Source organism: Asterias rubens, chromosome 8 (assembly GCF_902459465.1).
Source record: "Asterias rubens chromosome 8, eAstRub1.3, whole genome shotgun sequence".
Lineage (NCBI taxonomy): Eukaryota > Metazoa > Echinodermata > Asteroidea > Forcipulatida > Asteriidae > Asterias > Asterias rubens.
The window spans coordinates 15,011,018-15,032,139 of NC_047069.1; the positions used below are offsets into that span (position 1 = coordinate 15,011,018).

Genomic DNA, 21,122 nt, shown 5'->3' on the forward strand with positions numbered 1-21,122 from the left:
CCAACTCGACCGATCCAAGGCAACATGTTCCTTTAAGAGATAGGCGCATGAATTATGTGAACATGTAATTAGAGAAGACCCTACAGATTGAATTCCTTTAAATTGGTTTAACCGCAGCAGTCCTAAAATTACAAAGGCCGTAGCATCTGTTGCCCTGATCTTGGCTTTGGTGCCCCTTCAGAAAAAAAAATTCTAAATGGAAGTACCCTTTGCAAAATGAAAATATAAAAACTAACATCAGAAGATTTTTGTCGCATTTTTTAAAGATATTGCCGAAAATCTGGAGGGAATAGTCCACGCATGAAGAATAATCACTGATAGGAACACACGATTTGAGGAGCATCACGCAGTAATTCTCAGAAAAACGATTCTACAGAAATGAGTGGTCTCTATAAAAGGGCTAATTATTATAATGACTTGTTTAAACAGACAGGTGCATTGAACATAGTGCATCAGAAGGTTAGCCTCCTCCCTGCAGGCTGAGGCAGGCATCAAGGAATTAATATGCACTGATTAAGTGACGCTATAATTAACGATGAGCGAAGGGGTCAGCTGCATATGTAAATGTCTTGCTGCATTGCCATGCTGGTCAGGAATTGTAGTCTTATTTTAATAAAAGTGACTGGAAATGAGGGCGGGGGGGGGGGGGGGATGCTCCCATTTCTTTGGTTAATATTTATTAGCCTTCAGCAAAACTTAAGGCCATTTATTATTTGTCTGCATCTATACCAAAGGTCCTTTTTGTTTGCAACAGCTAATTACATTTTCTCTCTAATATTTATTAATACTGAAAGAAATGTGTTACTATTAAGAATATGCTGATTTTTTTCATTTTCTTGTTTACTTGTTTGTCTAAGCAAGATTTTTATTTTTTTATATTTTTTTTATTAAATTATGTTACAAGGCCTGCTTTCTCTTTTAAAGGCTGACTGGTTTATTTTTGGTTTTTTGTTTGTTTTTGGCAATACTGGTTTTGCTGGTGTAAGGGGGAAAACACACGAAGGGGTATTTTGTAATCAATATTATATTTGGTTAATCATACACACAAAAAATCTGTACAGCTCAAAATAATAACAGTATAACCACCAAACTGAAAGACGTTTTCCTAAAAAGGATGTGTAAAAAAAAAACTGGCAATACTGAACACATCATATTTCACTGATTCACCCATGGAAAAATTAAAAACAAAGAGATTTAAGGACAAAGAATTGGTCATGGCCTCTGTTGCCCTGGTCGCGGCAATGTTTCAAAATATTTCCTTTTTAAAATATACTTCAAATGTCCTTGCTCTCTCAAAGATGCAATTCCAATTCCAGACGCAAAACTCAAAACTAAAAAAAAATCTCTCGTCTAAATCAGCTCACACTTTTCAGTTTGACGCTGAATAAATTGTATTCATCGACAGATGGACAATCCTTCGGAATGTTTGTAACTTGAGCCAACACATCGCCTACGTTTTTGTAACCTACGGCACACCGACTTTTACCAGACTTTTATCTTCGTGAAATACAATATTTAATTTCTGGAGCATTGGGACTCTAGATAGTGGAATATCAATATCGGCTGAATATCAATAAACGCATCTTCAAATGCAAAATAATTGTGAACCCACTCAACTGCAGTTTCACTAACAAATGGCTGACCCCTCAAAATTTTAACAAAGTGAGAAAATGTTTTTAAAAAGTTAAAATATTTTCTCACTTTAAAATGTGTTTTTTTAAACATTTGTTTAATCCTTCTTGTAATTTTCTTGCCTATTTCTTCTTTACTATTTACTGTAAATTACTGTTTGTAAATCACATCCAATATGATAAATGTAATGTTAATAAAGGGAAATTAAATTAAATTAAATAATTTGACACCTGCAACAACTACCCCACCCCTTTCCCCTCCCAAAAAATAAACAAATAAATAAATATACACAATAAAAAATATTTTAAAAAACAAAATCAATCAATTAAATCAAACATCAGCCATTCTAGAGCAGAAAAAAGTGATGAAGGAAAATCCGGACTAACTTGTCCTACTTAACAAGGAAAGTTATGTAATTTGAGAACTGCAGACATTTCGTATTAAAAAATAAAATCAGGATTTCGTTTAACCTGAGCATGTCGATCAAAACAGTCAAAGCTGCCTCTTTAAATGCATACAGAGTTTCAATCTACAAGAAACTATAGCCACTGAGAGAACATGGGCATACTCAAATTTCCTCCCACGTGAAATATCTTCACTTTGCTTGGGAATCAGACACTATTGCAAAAAAACTATCCCTTTGTTGCGATGTAGGCTGATCTTTTTCTGTGTTTATTCTGACCTGGCGGCCCTTTTAGTTTGACAGGTAGGACGTGATGGGATTGTGCCTGCGATGATACAAATATGGAATTTGGCACACGGTGGGTCGAAGTTTGTCATGATAGTAAACGATTTCCCTTGCATAGCAGAGCAAAATACTACACAAAATGTACAGTTGCTACTCGAAAATCACAATTTGCTACTCACTATTAGCTTTCAGTGTGCGTTTCCCTTGTATAGCAGAGCAAAATACTACACAAAATGTACAGTTGTTACTCGAAAATCACTATTTGCTACTCACTAATAGCTTTCAGTGTGCATTTCCCTTGTATAGCAGAGCAAAATGCTACACAAAATGTACACTTGTTACTCGAAAATCACAATTTGCTACTCACTATTAGCTTTCAGTGTGCATTTCCCTTGTATAGCAGAGTAAAATGCTACACAAAATGTACAGTTGCTACTCGAAAATCACAATTTGCTACTCACTATTAGCTTTCAGTGTGCGTTTCCCTTGTATAGCAGAGCAAAATACTACACAAAATGTACAGTTGTTACTCGAAAATCACAATTTGCTACTCACTAATAGCTTTCAGTGTGCGTTTCCCTTGTATAGCAGAGCAAAATACTACACAAAATGTACAGTTGTTACTCGAAAATCACTATTTGCTACTCACTATTATTAGCTTTCAGTGTGCATTTCCCTTGTATAGCAGAGCAAAATGCTACACAAATTCCTCAGTTGCTACTCAAAAATCATCATTTGCTAACTCAATATTAGCATTCTTCAGTCTAAATATTTTGCTAAATAGAATTATTATTGGCTGAAATCGTTCCAGTATGAGAAATAGGGCCATTGCATAGTTGAATTTTAAAAGTAGTACCCCCCCCCCCAAAAAAAAAATCATAAATATTTTCAAAAAGGCCGTCTTTGCTTGTTATAGGCTACTACCCACATATTTTTTAACAGAAAAAACCTGCAACTGCCCTACAGCCAAATATCTTTCTCATGATTATATTCTGACTGTGTGCCAAATTCCATGCTTGTATCATCTTCCTAAAATGTCCCCTTTCTGCCCTGCAGAATTTAACAGTGTCATCCCATCCTTTTCCTGTCATAACTGTTCAAAAGTTTCTTCAGAAATAAATGTTAAAGGTATAGGCTGTTACTTAAAATTGGTTTTGAAGGAGTATTTCACACACATACTTTTATCTCCACCATCTAGGGTTCAACAAACACATCATCCGACGAACCTCTGTAAATCTCATCAAAATGTGCCCCTTTTTGGTGAAAACAATGAAAAACAGTATACATATGTTTACTCAGGCCTTTGGTGCTCATTAAACTAATATCCCTTATTTTGACTGTGCATTGTGTCTATTTGTTCACATGTACGTGCTTATTGTGATTGCGGCATCCAAAATAAGCTATGGTAATTTTAGGGGGCCTTTGAAAAAAAAAAATTCTCAATTCTGACAGCATTTCGGACAAAACCAATTCTCTGGAGGATCGGTACTGACAGGCCTTTATCTTCACTTTTAAAGGGGCACAGCAATTTCCCTCTGGTAAGAGGCACCCAAATATGTAATTTTGCGGTGGAACATTGTCAAGGGCAGCGCAGCAAAAGCACAGGGCACCATGGATATTGCTGTTATATCGAGGTCTACCGATATGAACTTTTAATTTATACTCAGCAAGCTATCAGATTGAACCTAAGCAATTTCTTTTTTCATTTTTACAAAATGAGAGCACCTATGAAAAGAGAGGTTTTCATTGCAATATTCTCACTGTCGTCATCATACAGCAATCATCATAACAACAAAAGATCAAATATTTTGTATATATTGAAGACGAAAAACACAATGACGACCCTACTACTACTTTCAAATTGTATAGCTCTAAACAAGGGTCCAATTTCATAGAGCTGCCCATGCAGAAAATATCGCTTACAAACAAATTCTGCTCAGCAAAAATTAGCAGGAAACCAGTCACGAACAGTACACACAACATGGCATTATGGCTGGTAACATTTTTATGGTAAGCACAATTGATTTGTGCTTAGCTAAAATCTTGTGCTCTAAGCAGCGCTATGAAACTAGGCCTAGGTCTCATTCTCCAGCCAGTCTAATAAGCATTGACATTTTGATCAGAGTCTGCCCAGCTACATTCACGCTCAATTTGACCGTGCCATCATAAAAAACCATCTTTTACAAAACACCGACTATTTTTCTCTCCTCTTTCCCCTTATTCCACATCCCACCCTCAAATCATTCCTCAAGATAAGATGCCACCCAGTTAAGTCAAAATTCATCCAGTCCCGACAACAACACAGGGTTTGATGCAGCAAACTCAGGGGAGAGCAAGCGACATCTAACATTAATAAAGACGCCATCAAAGGATGCCGCCAATTCTTTTGATGTCACGCTTGGATTACGCCAGTGTGTAGCTGGCAAAATGTATACTATTTAACCACACAATGAATATTCAAAACGTGCTATTAAGCAAGCTACCGGCGCATGGACGTGATAACATCACTTTAGGAGTGTGTGTGTGTACGCAGCGGGCAAAATGAAGAAGCTCATCAGGAAGGGAAAGAAAGGCATGAAATTGCACCGAGTGGAGCTTTAATTTGACTTTACTTGTCAATTTGGCTTCGTCAGATTGAAGCGGGAGGAGAAATAAAAAGGGCTTGACTCATATCTAGGATGGTTTTGATTTTTCGGACAGCGGCGGAAAAATAGTACGCCGGTTCCAGAGTGAATAAAAAGGCTTTGATTAGCAAGGTGGTTCAAGAAATTATAAGTGTCTCTTGTCATTTTTTGAGAATGAGTTGGAAAAATGTGACTTCATGGTCGTACAACACGTATGTGTAGCTTCAACGGAAAACTTTTTTTTTTTAGTTTTGCGTAAAGGCGAAGAAAACCCTTTTTTTTTTTTAACCATCAAATTGTTTTAATCCTATATGTAGTTTGTATGCAACAAAACTAACAAATGGAAATTTATTTTCAAAAGTTAGTCACCTAATATCCTGAGTGAAAATGTCTACGCAGGAAGAATAATCCCTCATATAGCAATACACAATCTGAGAAGAGTTGCTAAATCTCAGATTCAATTTTAGGGTCATCATTTTACATTACCACATTACTTCACAGAGAATAAATTCTCAAAATGCTTTATACCATCGAAAACTGCTGGAGGCTTCTAAAAAAAAGTTTGTATTGCCATTCATTTTAAGAGTGGTTACTGTAACCAACGTATCACCTTCCTCCAATTTAAAGTTGTCAAAGGTACAACGGTAGCGCTCATATTATTTGATGATAATTTACTTGATTGTATTTCTTGACCCTTTGAACCAATGCCACACATGTGGTTACTGTCTGCAACACCTTGACATATTAGAAGTCAAATTGCACGTACACCATGCTATAGTCAGCATGTACATGCTGTGTCGCCTACAATGCATAACACACTGTAAAACACAAGGGGACAGGCTCATTTTAAGGGGAAAATCCATGAGACCGCAGGGCTCGTACATTTCAGTATTTACTGTATTGGCAGCATATTGCACCACAGCACCTTGTAAACCATTACATGCAAACTGCTATGTGAAAGGAGTAGGTCTCATAATTCAAACGTAGTCCCACATACCTTGCAGGAAAATACTGTTAGTTAAAGCCCCTTGAGTGTCACTGAGTGACGGATATGCGCTCTATATTAGAAGCAACTATTATTATTTACTTATTTATTTTTACAGAATGTAATGAAAGTATGAGAGAGAACTCTCTCTTTCTCTTAATACAGTTAGAGCAAGCACTAAAGAGAATATCTTATTAATTTTATCTAAAAGAATTAAGCAAGCTTTAATACCTAACAATGTACATAACTGAAAGATATTTACAAGACTCAACACTGAATATCACTTTTTCTAATTTTATTACACAGTGAGGTATAAATACAAGACCACTAGACTTGTCCAGTTAAGTCTTGAGTTTCTTGGTTCGAGGCTAAAAATACTGGCCTCACCTGCGGTCAAATGTTAATTTCAAGATAATTTGAGGGGCTAATCTTCCTTACTAGCAGCTGAGAAGCTGAATATTGCAAGGTCGTGGCTACAACGTGTTTAGGCTGTAGGCATGCAGCCACATTGACCCAGATATGACCATGGAGCACAGCCAAAGATCGAAAGTGTTTGATTTTTTCCAGAGGGAGGAAAACTGGAGGGCCTGAAGAAAAAACACTAGCGGCACAGGAGAGAAACGGTGCACAATTCTACTTATAACATGCAAAATCGTTGTTTTACGCACGTAAGCCACCATGCCACCCAATATGTATTGTGAATGTGATAATGAATGACGTCATGAGAGTTTGGTCAATACCAATTCTAAAGTGTAAAAGGACTTCAACAGCTACTTAAAGGAACACGTTGCCTTTGATCGGGCTAGTTGGTCTTTTGGAAAGTGTTTGAAACCGTTTGTTATGAAATGAATATGGTTAGATAGATAAGTTTTAAAGTAGAATATAATGATCCACACAAACATGCCTCGAAATTGCACGGTTTTCCCTTTACGTCGCGAACTACCACGGTCGGCCATTATGGAGTCAAAATTTTGACTCCACAAAATGGCCGACCGTGTTTGTTCACGACGATACATGTCTGTTCACATACAATACAGTGCATCTACAGCATCTACAGTACCCATATGTTTCAGAGTACTACTACATCTTGATTGCATTAAGGCTTCACTCAATCCAACCGATACGAGACCAAAACTCCAGGGACATCTTCCCGACAAACCCAAAGTCACTCCTTCCATTTAGGAAACCGAACTTTCTCTCCTCCCCGCCATCATGCTGAAACGTTTGAAATAGGAAACCGTGCCATGATCTCTCTTTCGACACAGCGAGTACGAAAGCACGAAGATGCGAGAGCCGGCGTGAGTCATAGCGGAGAGACTTGAGTTCCCCGGGGCTACAGGTGGGATGCGGCATAGGAACTGCTTATTATTATTTCTTGCGCATTCAAGTCATAAAGGCACGTAGAGGCCTCCTCTGTAGATGCTGAAAATTGTGTTTTCTTCAAATTTTGTTATTGATTTTGGAGGCAATGTGTGTTTCAGGTTGCTTTGATTTGTTTTTGATTCTACTACAGCTCTTACTAAAATATACTGAAATTGATTTTGAATGAAACAACAAATAATAGCATATAAATTTTAACAAAATTGTCAGGACTTATTATTATTTTTTTTAAATTGCTGCATACAATTCTAGGAAGTTTATTTCACCTGCATGGCATATACATTAAACATACTTTAACAATCTTATTCCCATGTGAAATTGATAAGATGATTTTTCCAACTGTAATTTTTTACATTGTACTTCCACCGTTTAGGGAGTCCTCTCTTCAAAAAAAAAATTTATATGTACAAATTAACCTACGCAAAACAGAATTAATTGTTTCCGTTAATTTAAAAAATGTTTTTGACATTTTGTGCGTGTGTTTAAAAACAGACATGATTCGCATGAAACCCTGTTTGTAAGTCTGATGTAATTCCACTGTAAGACACACCAACTTCACACAACATGGCTACCAGAAGCCTGAAGGAAACTTATGCATTTTACTTCTTTTTTAAACAAAATATTTTGATGACTTGCTTTTCAAATATTTTGTGCAAAGTCTCAAGATTCTCTCTCTCAAACACATTTTGTTTGTCTTATACAATTCAATTATTGGTTTTTGTAAAATTACACTGATAAAAATGATCTCTGGACTTTTTCAAAGACCCAACAGTCTTGTCAGAATTATCAGTCTCTGTGGTTAGAAATCCCTTTAAATAATTGATTCTGGATGAAGACCAAACACACCCCGACCGCAGAAAGATTGGTTATGTTTTCAGGGAACTTTCTGCAGTATAAGGAAGAGTTGGCACCTCTGCCCAAAACGTACGCCTGCTTTGGCGCTTTGGAAGTAGCTGCATCTTATGGGTGCTACAGATTCTTGCGTGTGCCACATACAGACTGACTTACTAATACATGTACAAACAAGATTAATTGTTCCTGTTTAATAAATAACGTACAGTTAGATGTCTGAGATCAATGATCAGTTAGGATGGCGGCAGAGAGCTTGGACCGTATGACCTCACTCCGTCCACATGACAACAAACAAGGCTGTGCCATCCTCTGTTTCTTCTTCAAAGAGGCTAATTGTGTTTGATTTTTTTTCTTTTTTCCCCTGCTTGGCTCCAAACATAAATTGAGAGGATGACAACAATTGCAAAAACCATCCTCTTAACGGGATGTTATACGTTTGGTAATCACTCTTAAAATTAATGGCATTAGAAAGTTTTGGCTAGGAGCCTACAGCAGCTTTCGATAGTATAGCATTTTGAGAAACATCTCACTCTGAAGCAATGTGTGGTTAATTACATAACCCATGAACAACATGCTTGCTAACTTGCTTGCTTGGTCAGATAAATTTAGTTTTGTGATAATTTTGCAACAACTCGATCTAAACCCATCCCAATGGTACAACAATACAGGTTTAAACTTATGATTTGAAGCACACAAATATTGCTCTGTTTGGTATAAAGATCTTTCCTTTATTACAAATTTCAGTTTAAAAAAAACATGAACAAAAGCGTACCTAAATTTGTGGACACTCATTAAAGACAGTGGACACTATTGGTAATTTTCAAAGACTAGTCTTCACAGTTGGTGTATCTCAACATATGCATAAAATAACAAACCTGTGAAAATTTGAGCACAATCGGTCGTCGAAGTTGCGAGATGATAATGAAAAAACAAACACCCCTGTCACACGAAGTTGTGTGCTTTCAGATGCTTGATTTCGAGACCTCAAATTCTAAATCCAAGGTCTCAAAATCAAATTCGTGAGAAATTACTTCTTTCTCAAACACTATGTCACTTCGGAGGGAGCCGCTTCTAACAATGTTTTATACCATGAACCTCTCCCCATTACTCTTTACCAAGTTTGGGTTTATGCTAATGTTTGTTTTGAGTAATTACCAAATGTGCACCTTCCCTTAAAAAAAAATAAGATGTACAAAAAACGTACATAAATTTGTGGATGCTCATTAACAAACAAAGAGTAGAAAAAATTACTGATACGTGTTCAGATATGTTTGTAAAGCCATGCATGTAGCATCCTTGATTTATGATATACATGTTTTATGAACTTATCTCTAGCTTCTTTTGTACAAACAAATTGTGCGACCATAATAGTTACCATGGCAACATAGAATAACTGGTTAAGGCCAAGGTTGTGTGACAAGGGTCGTCAGACTTCCTGGCGCCAAGAACAAAATATCCAGCAATCTCCATCACAATATTGAAGCAATTCTGCAGAGATGGCAGTGATTTGTGACTTAATGCTGCAGTTTGGGTTTTAAATATGGCAGAATTTAGTCCCTGGGTTTTTATAACATCTGACAATTTGTTTCATTAGGTTTTTTTTTTAAATCTGCAGAATTTAGTCTTAAGTCAGAATTAATTGAGTTTAATAACATCTACAGGATATAGTCCCTGTAATTTTTTTAGAACATACATAATAAGGCCCACATGTTTTTCATATTTTACTAGCATCTGTAGAATTTAGTACCTGGGTTTAATAAATAACCTGCAAAATTTAGTCCCTGTGTTTTGGACACTGATGAATTTCAGTGAAAATTATGTGATTCTTTTTTCTGGACAAACTTTGACAGAAAATTAAAAAACAGTCGGAAATGCGAGTTAATTTTCATTGAAAATCCGCCATCAAGTTTTGTTTAATTGCAGTGAGATTGTGATATACATGTAGTATAGACGATGTGACCTATGTTTACATTCAAATCGCCCTCTGTTAATAAAACACTGTATGTGTCGTGTTTCGCCAGGCAAAAAGACGCGTAGTCATGGTAAAATTGCATACACTTTCTAGCTGGCTGCCAAAATACAAAGGTTTTGCCTGGCGGTATACGCGCGAATCATGTTATGGTTTTCGAGTGACGTCAGAGGTCACATCGTCTATAGAAAAATATATAAAAATCACAATGAAAAGGGAAAAAAATGAATTTAGAAAAAAACATAGAAAACAAACAACAAAAAACAAAACAAACAAACACCCCATTAAACAAAGAAAAATAAACTTCTTATTTACAAATACAGGACTAGCTCATCAAATTAAATATCTAAACAATGAGCACAAACTATTTCTTATACAGAGTGAACACTAAATTGTTGAATTAAATCGTTCTTTGGTGGGATGTCTGAAGCTAAGTGTAACAGAAAAAAAATGTCAAGGAAGGTCCAGATTTCACTCAAGAAATACTTCCAGAATTGCCAAATGCTTGCGACCAGAACTCCTAAACTATTGCAGGGGTGTAATAGAGTCTATATGTAGATATGTGGTTGTAAATATTCACTTTTTCTTAAAGGCAGTTGGACACTATTGGTAATTACTCAAAATAATTATTAGCATAAAACCTTACTTTGTAACGAGTACTGGGGAGAGGTTGATAGTATACAACATTGTGAGAAACGGCTCCCTCTGAAGTGGAGTAGTTTTCGAGAAAGAAGTAATCTTCCATGAATTAAATCTTGAGACCTCAGATTTAGAACTTGAGGTCTTGAAATCAAGCATATGAAAGCACACAACTCTGTGTGACAAGAGTGTTTTTTTCTTTCATTATTATCTCGCAACTTCGACGACAAATTGAGCTCAAATTTTCACAGGCTTGTTATTTTATACATATGTTGAGATACACCAAGTGAGAAGACTGGTCTTTGACAATTACCAATAGTGTCCATGTGTCTTTCACCATGCATACTAATGAAGAAATTAGATCACTCGTTCACTCATCAATGAAAACACACACTCTGCATTCTCTCTCCCCTTCCAGCGTTCATCTTAAAGCACTCATCTAGAATTATTCCCCCCCTTGCGGGGGCCTCATCCAACGTCTGAGGATGAATAGTTCATTACTCCGCAACATGACACACACCGTCTTGGAAGACGCTGCTGAACCAAAACCGAGGAGGAGGGAGGGGATGACAGAGGCATGGTCACGTGACAAGGTCGTGATCATCGACGATGCATGCAAACACGTGTCGCTAACCTTCTTGGATGTAAAGTAAAGTAGGAGCGGCATCCTAGTGTCTTCAAGATAAAGCTAGTGTCTTGAAGATGGGATGCATGTCTCCCATTAGGGTAGGGTCTTTGATAACAAAGAAACGAGCACGAACGTAATATTTGAAGGAAATGTCAATAAACTGATACTTGAAAAGGGGAAATGAGGTCAGTTCGTTAGATAATCATAGAGATTCAACTTTTAAAAAGTGTTGATTATATGATTTTTTTGTTAATGCTAAAAAAAAAAGGCTGGGGGAAAAAAAGGAAAATAATTTCCATGGAGACATGAACCAGAGCAAAACCAGCCCATGAATAAAGCGCTGCAATTTTTGTATTCTTTTCTAACAAGAGTTGTTTTCTTAAATAAAACGGACCTTTGACTTATGCAGGATTTGAACCTGCATTATCTTGATTAATGTTGCGGCATTGTACAAACTGAGCCATCTAACCATATTGTGACAGTCTCCCAATTTAATCAATATCTTTGTTTGGGGTGACAGTCAGAAGCCAATCAATCAATCTTTCTTCAGGGGTGCCAAGAAGAAGCCATTCAATTAGTAATTGCTCCACAACCCAGGATCACACCCAACTTTACGATACACCCTGGGGAAACAGCAGCAGAGGGATAACAGAGGGATGTGACTTAAAATTTCAAAGAATATTTCTCAACAACTATCCTAACAAAGTCTACCAAAGAATTTTTTGTTTTCAACCCTTTAACAACGTATGTGTGCGCAGTCTCTAAGCGTATGGAAAGGCTCCCATAGCAATCCTGGTAGATCCAAGGCCGAGAATAATTTGATTTTTAATAATCAATTACCGTCGTTAAGGGATTGAACATTCTCAGAAGAACAGCAGCAGAACCAATCCAAGGACTAGTGTCAAATGAATCACTCGCCAAATACTGTATAATTCAAAACAGTCTCAACTATAAAAAAAAAAAAAAAAAAAAAAAAAAAAGGACTATTTATCCTTGTGCAATTATTAAATCTATATAACATTTTCACTTGACCCACAGATCCTGTTGCTTATAACTTTCACTGGCATAAAAAAAAAACAATGTTTATAACTTTACAATGACCTGATATTTGTCTGTCTTTCTTTCATACTTGCTAATTTGCATGACGATGTAGTTCTTTGAAAGTGTGTTTTGAAAATAATTTCTAGACTAAGGGACATGTTTTGATGTGAAATTTTTTGCCAAGTGCTAAAACTACTAGACTCTAGCCAGAATTTCAGTGGGTATTTCTAGCCCTCTATGTGAGTGTGTTGAATGACCAATTATTCATAACCAGGTCCCAATTTACATTTATGTTTATCATCAACAATGCACACAAACAAGCAAGGACAAGACAAATTAAGTATGCCATTCATGAATCACATTCATCATAGTGTGAACAATTATTCATCAAAAATTGTTCACGGCCAGGTCCCAATTTGCATTTATGTAAAACACCAACAATGCACACAAATGAGATGGACTTAAGACAAAACAAATATGCCATTCATAGGAATCACAATCATCATAATGTGAAGTATGCATCCTTCCGAATCCCCCATCCCGCTGCGGGGAGATTACTCTTGGTCCGTACGCTGTTGACCTTTAACCCCACCAAGTGCAATTCCCAAGAGGTCTTGGAGCATTTCTGATGGCTACAACAAGAGATGCCAACATTTGCATCTTGTCATCAGTGAGACTTTGTCCAACAATCAGGGAGATGTTTAGAATTTTACTTTCAACATAAAAGGGAAACAGTGTCCGTAATCAGGGAGATTTTGAACAACAATCAGAAAGATGTTTATAATTTTAACATTTAGGGCAATTCCACGGTCAGTCGCATTGCATTTTTCAGTGTCATTTCTCGATCTTGGTGCTAGAAGTTCTATGTGAGATATTCTTTCCACTAAGTTTATAGACTGATTTGTACTTGACACCCAAGGCTTTGAATTGATAATAATAGAAATGTTGTGGGTGTTTGTACTCCGGATGTTATAACGTTGTAAAAAGCGGTCAGTCGCAAAACACAAAAAGGACATGGTAAAAAAAACACTTGTCACGATTTAAAAATGTCCTATGTCAAAAAGCTTGCGAAAGTGTTACTATATGTAACACACAACTCTTATACATGAGTATCCAACAGAATACTTATAAACGGTCTTGAACTTTTAGGTATACATGGCAAAACCATGGTCAGTCGCATTATGGTCAGTCGCATTACAGTTTTCCAGACAATGTAGCCACGCCTACATGGAGCCCAAGCTGAGTTCTTATTTGAACAAATTGGGTTCATTCCTTGTCACAACTACAAATAAATTGGTTTCATATGTTAGCTACAACTTCTAAGCGGACAGAAAGTTGTGACAAAAAGTAGATTTTTTGGTGTCCTGTCCATGTTTGTTTGGAATTGCCCTTTAGCATAACAGGGACAAAGTTTCCATAATCACAGAGATTTTGAACAACAATCAGGGAGACATTCAAAATTTTACATTCAACATAACAGAGAAAACGTTTTCATAGTCAGGGCGATTTGCCAAATTGTTCATTCAGAAAGAAAGATTGGGTTACTTTCAGGGAACTTTCTGCAAGGTCAGTGAGAGTTGGCAGCTCAAATATTGACTTTGAGTCTGATAAAATGTCCTTCTTTTCTATTGAACTAATGAAGTAAACCTCATAGAGACAATGAGATCAATCTTCTCTTTACACGTCTCAGTGCTTGTTAAATTGTTAACAGTTAAAGCCATTATACACTTTCGGTACAGAAAAAAAAAAAAGTTCACAGATTTACCAATAATTTACAGGGTTTACAGAAGGTAATAGTGAAAGACTTCTCTTGAGCTATTAATCCATGAAATGCTTTACTTTTTGAGAAAACAGTAAAACAATTTAAGCGAGAATTACAGATTTATTTTAAACACATGTCATGACACGAGGAAACGCGCGGAAACAAGAGTGGGTTTTCCCGTTATTTTCTCCCGACTCCGATGACCGATTGAGCCTAAATTTCCACAGGTTTGTTATTTTATATAGAAGTTGTGATACACGAAGTGTGGGACTTGGACATTACTGTTTACCGAAAGTGTATAATGGCTTTTAAAACGCAGGGAAACTGTGTAAAGAAGCTTCTCTCATTTTGATTTTAGTCTGTAAAAACAAGTCTGGTCCAGTAAAGAGTTTTAGCTCACTACAAGCCCATCATTATTTCAAAATTCTCGCAGAGAAGTCGTTTGAATTTTCTTAAGCTCATCTGTTATTGTAATTTTAATTAACTGTCATCAATTCCAGGAAGACCGACTGATTAATTATTCCGGATAAATGTAATATTTGATGAAGATATACTGCATTTGCTACAGAGTAGTCCAGTGATCCGGAGCATGATATACAACCATTTACAATCTTGGCGAGATGACCTTATTGGGTCATAAATGTCCAACCTGTCTGCTAATCACTTTAAAGGTGCAGTGTAATGTAAAATGTTCATGGTGAAAACACAAACTGAAGATTAGATTTAGATTAGATTTTTTTATTCGTCATGCCCAGCATGAGAATCACTTTTTCGAATTGCACATTAAAATACAGTTATTAAAAATAGCACAAAACATACATGAACCGTAGACATTAAAACAGCAACAATAAAATAAAAAATATCACATTGCACAAATAAATAGTTTCAAAATACAACGGAATTAAAATGTACATAAAAAACAGAAACTAAACTAAGGATGACTTGGAAAGGAAAGGGGGAGTGGTGGAAAAAGGAGAGAAGGAAGGGTGGGGGAGGGGTGGGAAGACAATACATGGGAACAAGGGAGAGGCCAGAGGAGACATGGATTGGGAAGTACGACGCAAGTAGAAGTGAAGATATTCTATAGTCATTTCAAACAGTGAACTGACTTACATGACATTTTACACATAAATTAAATACTTGAAAAAGATATTTATCTTTAAAAAAAAAACAGCTGGCAAAGTTTAAGTGAAAAAAAAGAAAAATTTTAACAAAGGACAACAACAAATTATAACATCAAACTCAGCAAAACCAAAGGAACATTACACTTATATCATGTTTAGTTTGACTAAAATAACCAATGTCACCGCCAAGAAACGTTTCAATGAGAAAATTCTGGAAGGAAAATGACCTTTGTATCTGGATTTTCCCACCACTTTTGGCCATCGACTGAGTTGATGGCTCACTGTGACTATGGCTAGACCTCAACAAAAATGTAGCCACAGCCAATAGCCACAACCATTATGTCCAAAGTCACTCCATTATGACAAGATGTAACCAAACGACGACACATTTTTTCTTTCGCCCTCCATTTTCATATTATTTTCACAAAAGGGAGGGGCTATCAATGTATGTTAATTTTTGCATCGGGTGCATTCACTAGCCAACAGGTTGGGGCCTGATTTAAACTTGTGCCGATTCAAAAACCTTACACTGTGCTTTTAACATTACATAGGGTGTCAAATTAACCCACATCCACCAATGAAGTAATTCATCAATTTCAATTCTAAATCGTAAATTTTTAGCGACTAGCTCTTTGCATTGTCATATGGTCCTCATCAAATTCATCTGTTGTCCAGAAATCAACTCAAAGGGGGGAAACAAACCAGATTGTCTGTTGCGGGTTGCTGAATAACTCATGTATTAATTATTAAGTCTTCATCTTTGGCAGGGCGTGTTCTTAGAAAAATTGGATTTTTTTTAAGTAATTTCTTTTTGTAGTAAACTGAATCTCTAAGGACTAAAGTTAATTTTTAACCAGTTTGATAAAAACAAAAAACAAATCAATTTGATTAATAAAAAAAAAGGATTCTCCTTAGTTTTAAACGAGTCGTTAATTAACTGTACACTAATTAGCAATTTAAGTGAAAAATAAAGGAAGATGATTTACCTATGTAGATGAAGGTGTTATATTCACCCATCTTGCGATTCTTCTTTATTTGATGATCTCCGTATCTCGACATCCTCACCGTCTCGGCCATCCTGAGAGAAAAAAACAGTCACTCCCAGAAAACAGAAGAAGAAGACGAAATATCCACTTTATCCAGTCATCAGTAACGCCCTATTCTCTCGCTCGGACCCGTCCCGCGTCTGGCTGGATAGAACAAGACACGAGTTGTCGTCCCTGTGAAAGAGTAAAGAGTATACTGAGTCAGTCTTGGAGTAAGCTGTCCGGGTTAGGGCAGTACGTTGATGACTACGATGACGGTGTGTACGGGATTGACCGTATGCACACGTCACTCAAGCACACACCTTGTCCCCATGGCATGGACTCAACGTTGGGCCACGTCAAAAAAAATACTAGTTGATCGTCGTTTTTCCAAAAAAAGGATGATTTTAATTTTTGTATTTTTTATTTCTTTCAAAGGTGGCTGCCAAAGCATTTGAAACCACTAATTCTTCAGTTTAAAGTCACCACTTACTTTGTGTATAGTTACAAGTTCTAAAATGATCAGTAAGTTTAATGAGAAATACACAGAAAACTTGTCTTTTTGAAAAAAAAATTTACAAATAGAGAAAAAAAGGATGCAGCCTCAAAAAATGATGAGGGAGGGGACCATCAACTGCAATTTTTATTATTTGGCCTATAATGAAGCAGTCGCTTTGCCATTCAAACCCCTTTGGGTTTTTCTACGAGGATGATGAGTCGTCGTGCATAGGAAATTATAAGCAAAGGGGGGCTACAATTGTTGTTGACACGGAACTTTGCCGGTGCACAGGTGTGGAGCAGTCAGGATTGTGGTGAATGTACCTTCTTGGCCTCGTGGGGGACGCTGTGAATGTGAACCATATGGACCTGTATTAATTAGCAGACGAGTGCTGTCAGACAAATGTATTCTAAGGGAAACAAATCCATACAGTTAGTGTCAATGTCAAATGACTAAACATGAATGTGCTGATGGTCCTGTGGGCCGCCGATAGAAAATTTTACATTGTCATTACAAACAATAATGTCGCAATGTGACCATGTTTTAATGAGAAACATACTTAAAGACACTGGACACCAGCCCTGATACTTCACGACGGCAACGACGGCAATTGCCGTCGTTGCCCCTACCGATTGCCGCAATGCCCTTCAAAAAACCAATTTTTCACGGCAATGATTGCCGTGCCCTTTTCTCATCATTGCCGCCGTGCCCTTCCTCCCGAAAACAAATTATATTCAACGTTGTCAAAGTTCGAAAATAAGCCAAAAAGTCCCGATGTCTGTGAAAATTTCACGCAACGAAATATACCCCAATTTCACGCACGTAAGGCACAACAGCAGATTTCAGGCCCGTTAGTCGTTGTTCTTTGCGTGCGACAAAAAAATACTCGAAACATCGAACGCTAGAGGGCGTTTTGGAACAGAGCGATAGCGTGAGAGTAAACGCCCTCTAGTGGTAAAATTACGCGAACCAACGCTAAACGCCTTGAGAAAAAGACTCGACGTGCCTTTGCATGCTGGGATAGTGGTTTTCCCCATGCTTGGTACATGTGATGTACCATCATGTACAGCATAGTCGTCGCGCACCGCATGCATTTATTCTGTCAACATCGTGTCAAAATGGAGCAGTTACGTGGGAATTTTAGCGTCTCTACGAAAAACTACACAACGTGCATGACCAATAGTAGGATTACGTATGAACAAAAATTATTTAGGAATTGTGTATTGTAAGTAGTTGTTCTTTATTTTGTTGAATTAGATGAATGCTTTCTTTTTTCATTGGGTAACAGTTAGAAAATGGAAAAATTGGAAGAACTATTTTTTATAGGCAACTCGGAGGTTTTTTTTCAAACTGCCGTCGTGCCCTTCGCAACTTTTTATGATTGCCGTGATGCCCTTCCAAATTTGTGAAAATTGCCTTGGTGCCCTAAATTTTTACAAAAAGTCAAGGCAAAACTGCCGTGCCCCTTAAAAGCCGAAGTATCAGGGCTGGGACACTATTGGTAATTGTCAAAGACCAGTCTTCTCGCTTGGTGTATCTCAACATATGCACAAAATAACAAACCTGTACAAGTTTGAGCTCAATTGGTCGTTGAAGTTGCGAGATAATAAAGAAAGAAAAAACACCCTTGTCACACAAAGTTGTGTGCGTTTGGATGGTTGATTTCGAGACCTTAAAAAATGTAATACTGAGGTCTCGACATCAAATTCGTGGAAAATTACTTCTTTCTCGAAAACTACATAACTTCAAAGGGAGCCGTTTCTCACAATGTTTTATACTATAAACAGCTCTCCATTACTCGTTACCAAGTAAATTTTTGTGATAATAATTATTTTGAGTTATAACCAATAGTGTCCACTGCCTTTAAAGCATATGAATGTGGGCACGTGCACTTGAATGTGGGCAAGGACACATACTAACGTATAGTACAAGTGCAATATTAAATCTTGGCTAACAACATCGGGGCCCAATTTCATAGAGCTGATTAAGCACAACAACATTTTGCTTAAATGTAACATTTACAACTTGTGACTGGTCCTCTGCTCATTTCTGCTGAGCAGAAAATTGTTTTAAAAGCAATATTTCTGCTTTTAAAAGCAATTCTATGAAATTTCATAGCTGCTTAAGCAAGAAAGATGCTGAGCATACTATTACTAGCACAACAAAATTATGCGAACCAGAAATGTATTTATTCTTGTTAAGCAGCTCTATGAAATTGGGCCCAGTTTATACAAACTTGAAATTAATCAAATTTAAAAATGAACTACGGTACTTGTAAGATCCTATTATCCTGGCTGTCACTAGCTGCAGCTTGGATTATCTTCAAGAAGTATTTATTAAAACTTTTTGATCTTAACACCTGTAATTGATAGGATTGAAGATTAGGTATTTGGATATTTCCCACTGCTTGATTCCATTCCTATTGGCTTAAAGCCATTGGACCCTTTCGGTAAACAGTGTTGTCCAAGGCCCACACTTTGTGTACCACAACTTCTATATCAAATAACAAGGCTCAATCGGTCATCGGAGTCGGGAGAAAACAACGGAAAAACCCACCCTTGTTTCCGCGCATTTTGCCATGTCATGACATGTGTTTCAAATAAATCCGTAAGAATTTATATTGTTTTGCTGTTTTCTCAAAAAGTAAAGCATTTCATGGAATAATATTTCAAGAGAAGTCTTTCACCAGTGCCTTCTGTAAACCCTGTTAGTTATTTGTAAATCTGTGAACTTTTTTTTTTTTTCTGAACCGAAAGGGTCCAATGGCTTTAAAAGAAAAAAAAGGAAAAAACACTCACACACGCTTAAGATGCTGCCATATGATTCACAAATTGAGTCATCAACTATAAAGGTTACACAGAGCATTCAGGAGAGTGTTTATCCCTTCAACTGTTGAACTTGACAGTGGATGAGATTCAACAAAAGGGAAAATGACTTAAAGGTAGTGGACACTATTGGTAATTACTCAATATAATTGTTATCATAAAACCTTTCTTGATTACGAGTAATGGGAAGAGGTTGATAGTGAAAAACATTGTGAGAAACAGCTCCCTCTGAAGTGACGTAGTTATCGAGAAAGAAGTAATTTTCCACGAATTTGACTTCGAGACCTCAGATTTAGAATTTGAGGTCTCGAAATCAAGCATCTGAAAGCACACAACTTCGTGTGACAAGGGTGTTTTTCTTTCATAGTTATCTCGCAACTTTGACAACCAATAGGCTCAAATTTTCACAGTTTTTTTTTAAGGGCCTGGGTCCTTGATTCCTCCTCTTATTCTAGACCCAGAACTATCAGGGCAAAATTTCATAGAGCTGCTTAAGAACAAAAAGTAGCTATAGCACAACAACATTAATTACGCTTATTCATTTTGGTTTTACCCATATACACCGATGTGTGTTAGCACTGTATACTCAGTATTTTCCCGAGTTCTGTGAAAAGAAATTCACAGGCATATTACTCGGGTGGGTTTTCCAACCCACGACCTTTAAAAAAAAAAAAATTGTTTAGGCAAGTCGCCAGACACACAAGGCCTGAAGGCCACTTCAAGGTGTGGGCTACAATTATTTTTGTCCAGAGGCCTATGCCACCTACTCCTAGGGCTGAAACAGGGTTACCCCTTTTACAGTCCATACAGATATAGGCTTGGGTATCATCAGTCCGAAGCCTGGCCGGTAGAGCAGAAAGCACTACCTCCCCAATTTTATGTAGCAAGTGTCACAACCGGGATTCGAACCCACACTCTGCTGATCAAACACCAGAGCTTGAATCCTATGCTCTTAACCGCTCGGCCATGACACGCCACAGTTCTAGAGCAGTGTCATACCAACTAGACCACCAAGATTGCCCGGTAGTTAGAGGCAGTTTGAACCCTATGTTTTAGCAGCGGGTACTGCAACGATTTAATAGCTTTTCACCGGGAAAAGAGTTTTGGGAAAGTACTGAGTATACCGTGCTAAACACACATCGGTGTATATGGGTAAAACCAAAAATAATAGTCTTTATCCCTGATGCAAATTAACATCTATTAAAAACTTAATGCTTACAAGAATAAGGTTACCAGCCAAAATAGCATGTCTCACATGTACAAGTGTAGTTTGGCTAAGCAGCAATCTTTATTTTGTAAGCACTATTTTCTGCTTTTAAGCGGCTTTTTGAAACTGGGCCCTGATTTTACCAGTTATAAGGTTTAACAGACTCTATTTTCCCCCAAATTTCGTCAAAAATGCAGCAAGTCAACACTCTTAACGAGATAAACTTGCAGCACTCCAGATAA

At 37.1% G+C, this 21,122-nt stretch overlaps 1 protein-coding gene across 2 annotated transcripts in view; it reads right to left on the bottom strand.

Moving 5' to 3' along the window:
• LOC117293819 (amyloid-beta A4 precursor protein-binding family B member 2-like) overlaps positions 1-21,122 on the bottom strand; it is an 89,194-nt gene that overhangs the window by 54,075 nt on the left and 13,997 nt on the right. For both annotated transcript variants that reach the window (XM_033776271.1, XM_033776270.1), the window contains exon 2: positions 16,311-16,544. In XM_033776271.1, coding sequence (XP_033632162.1) covers positions 16,311-16,401 — 91 coding nt within the window. In that variant the 5' untranslated portion in view covers positions 16,402-16,544. The remainder of the gene's footprint in view (positions 1-16,310; positions 16,545-21,122) is intronic.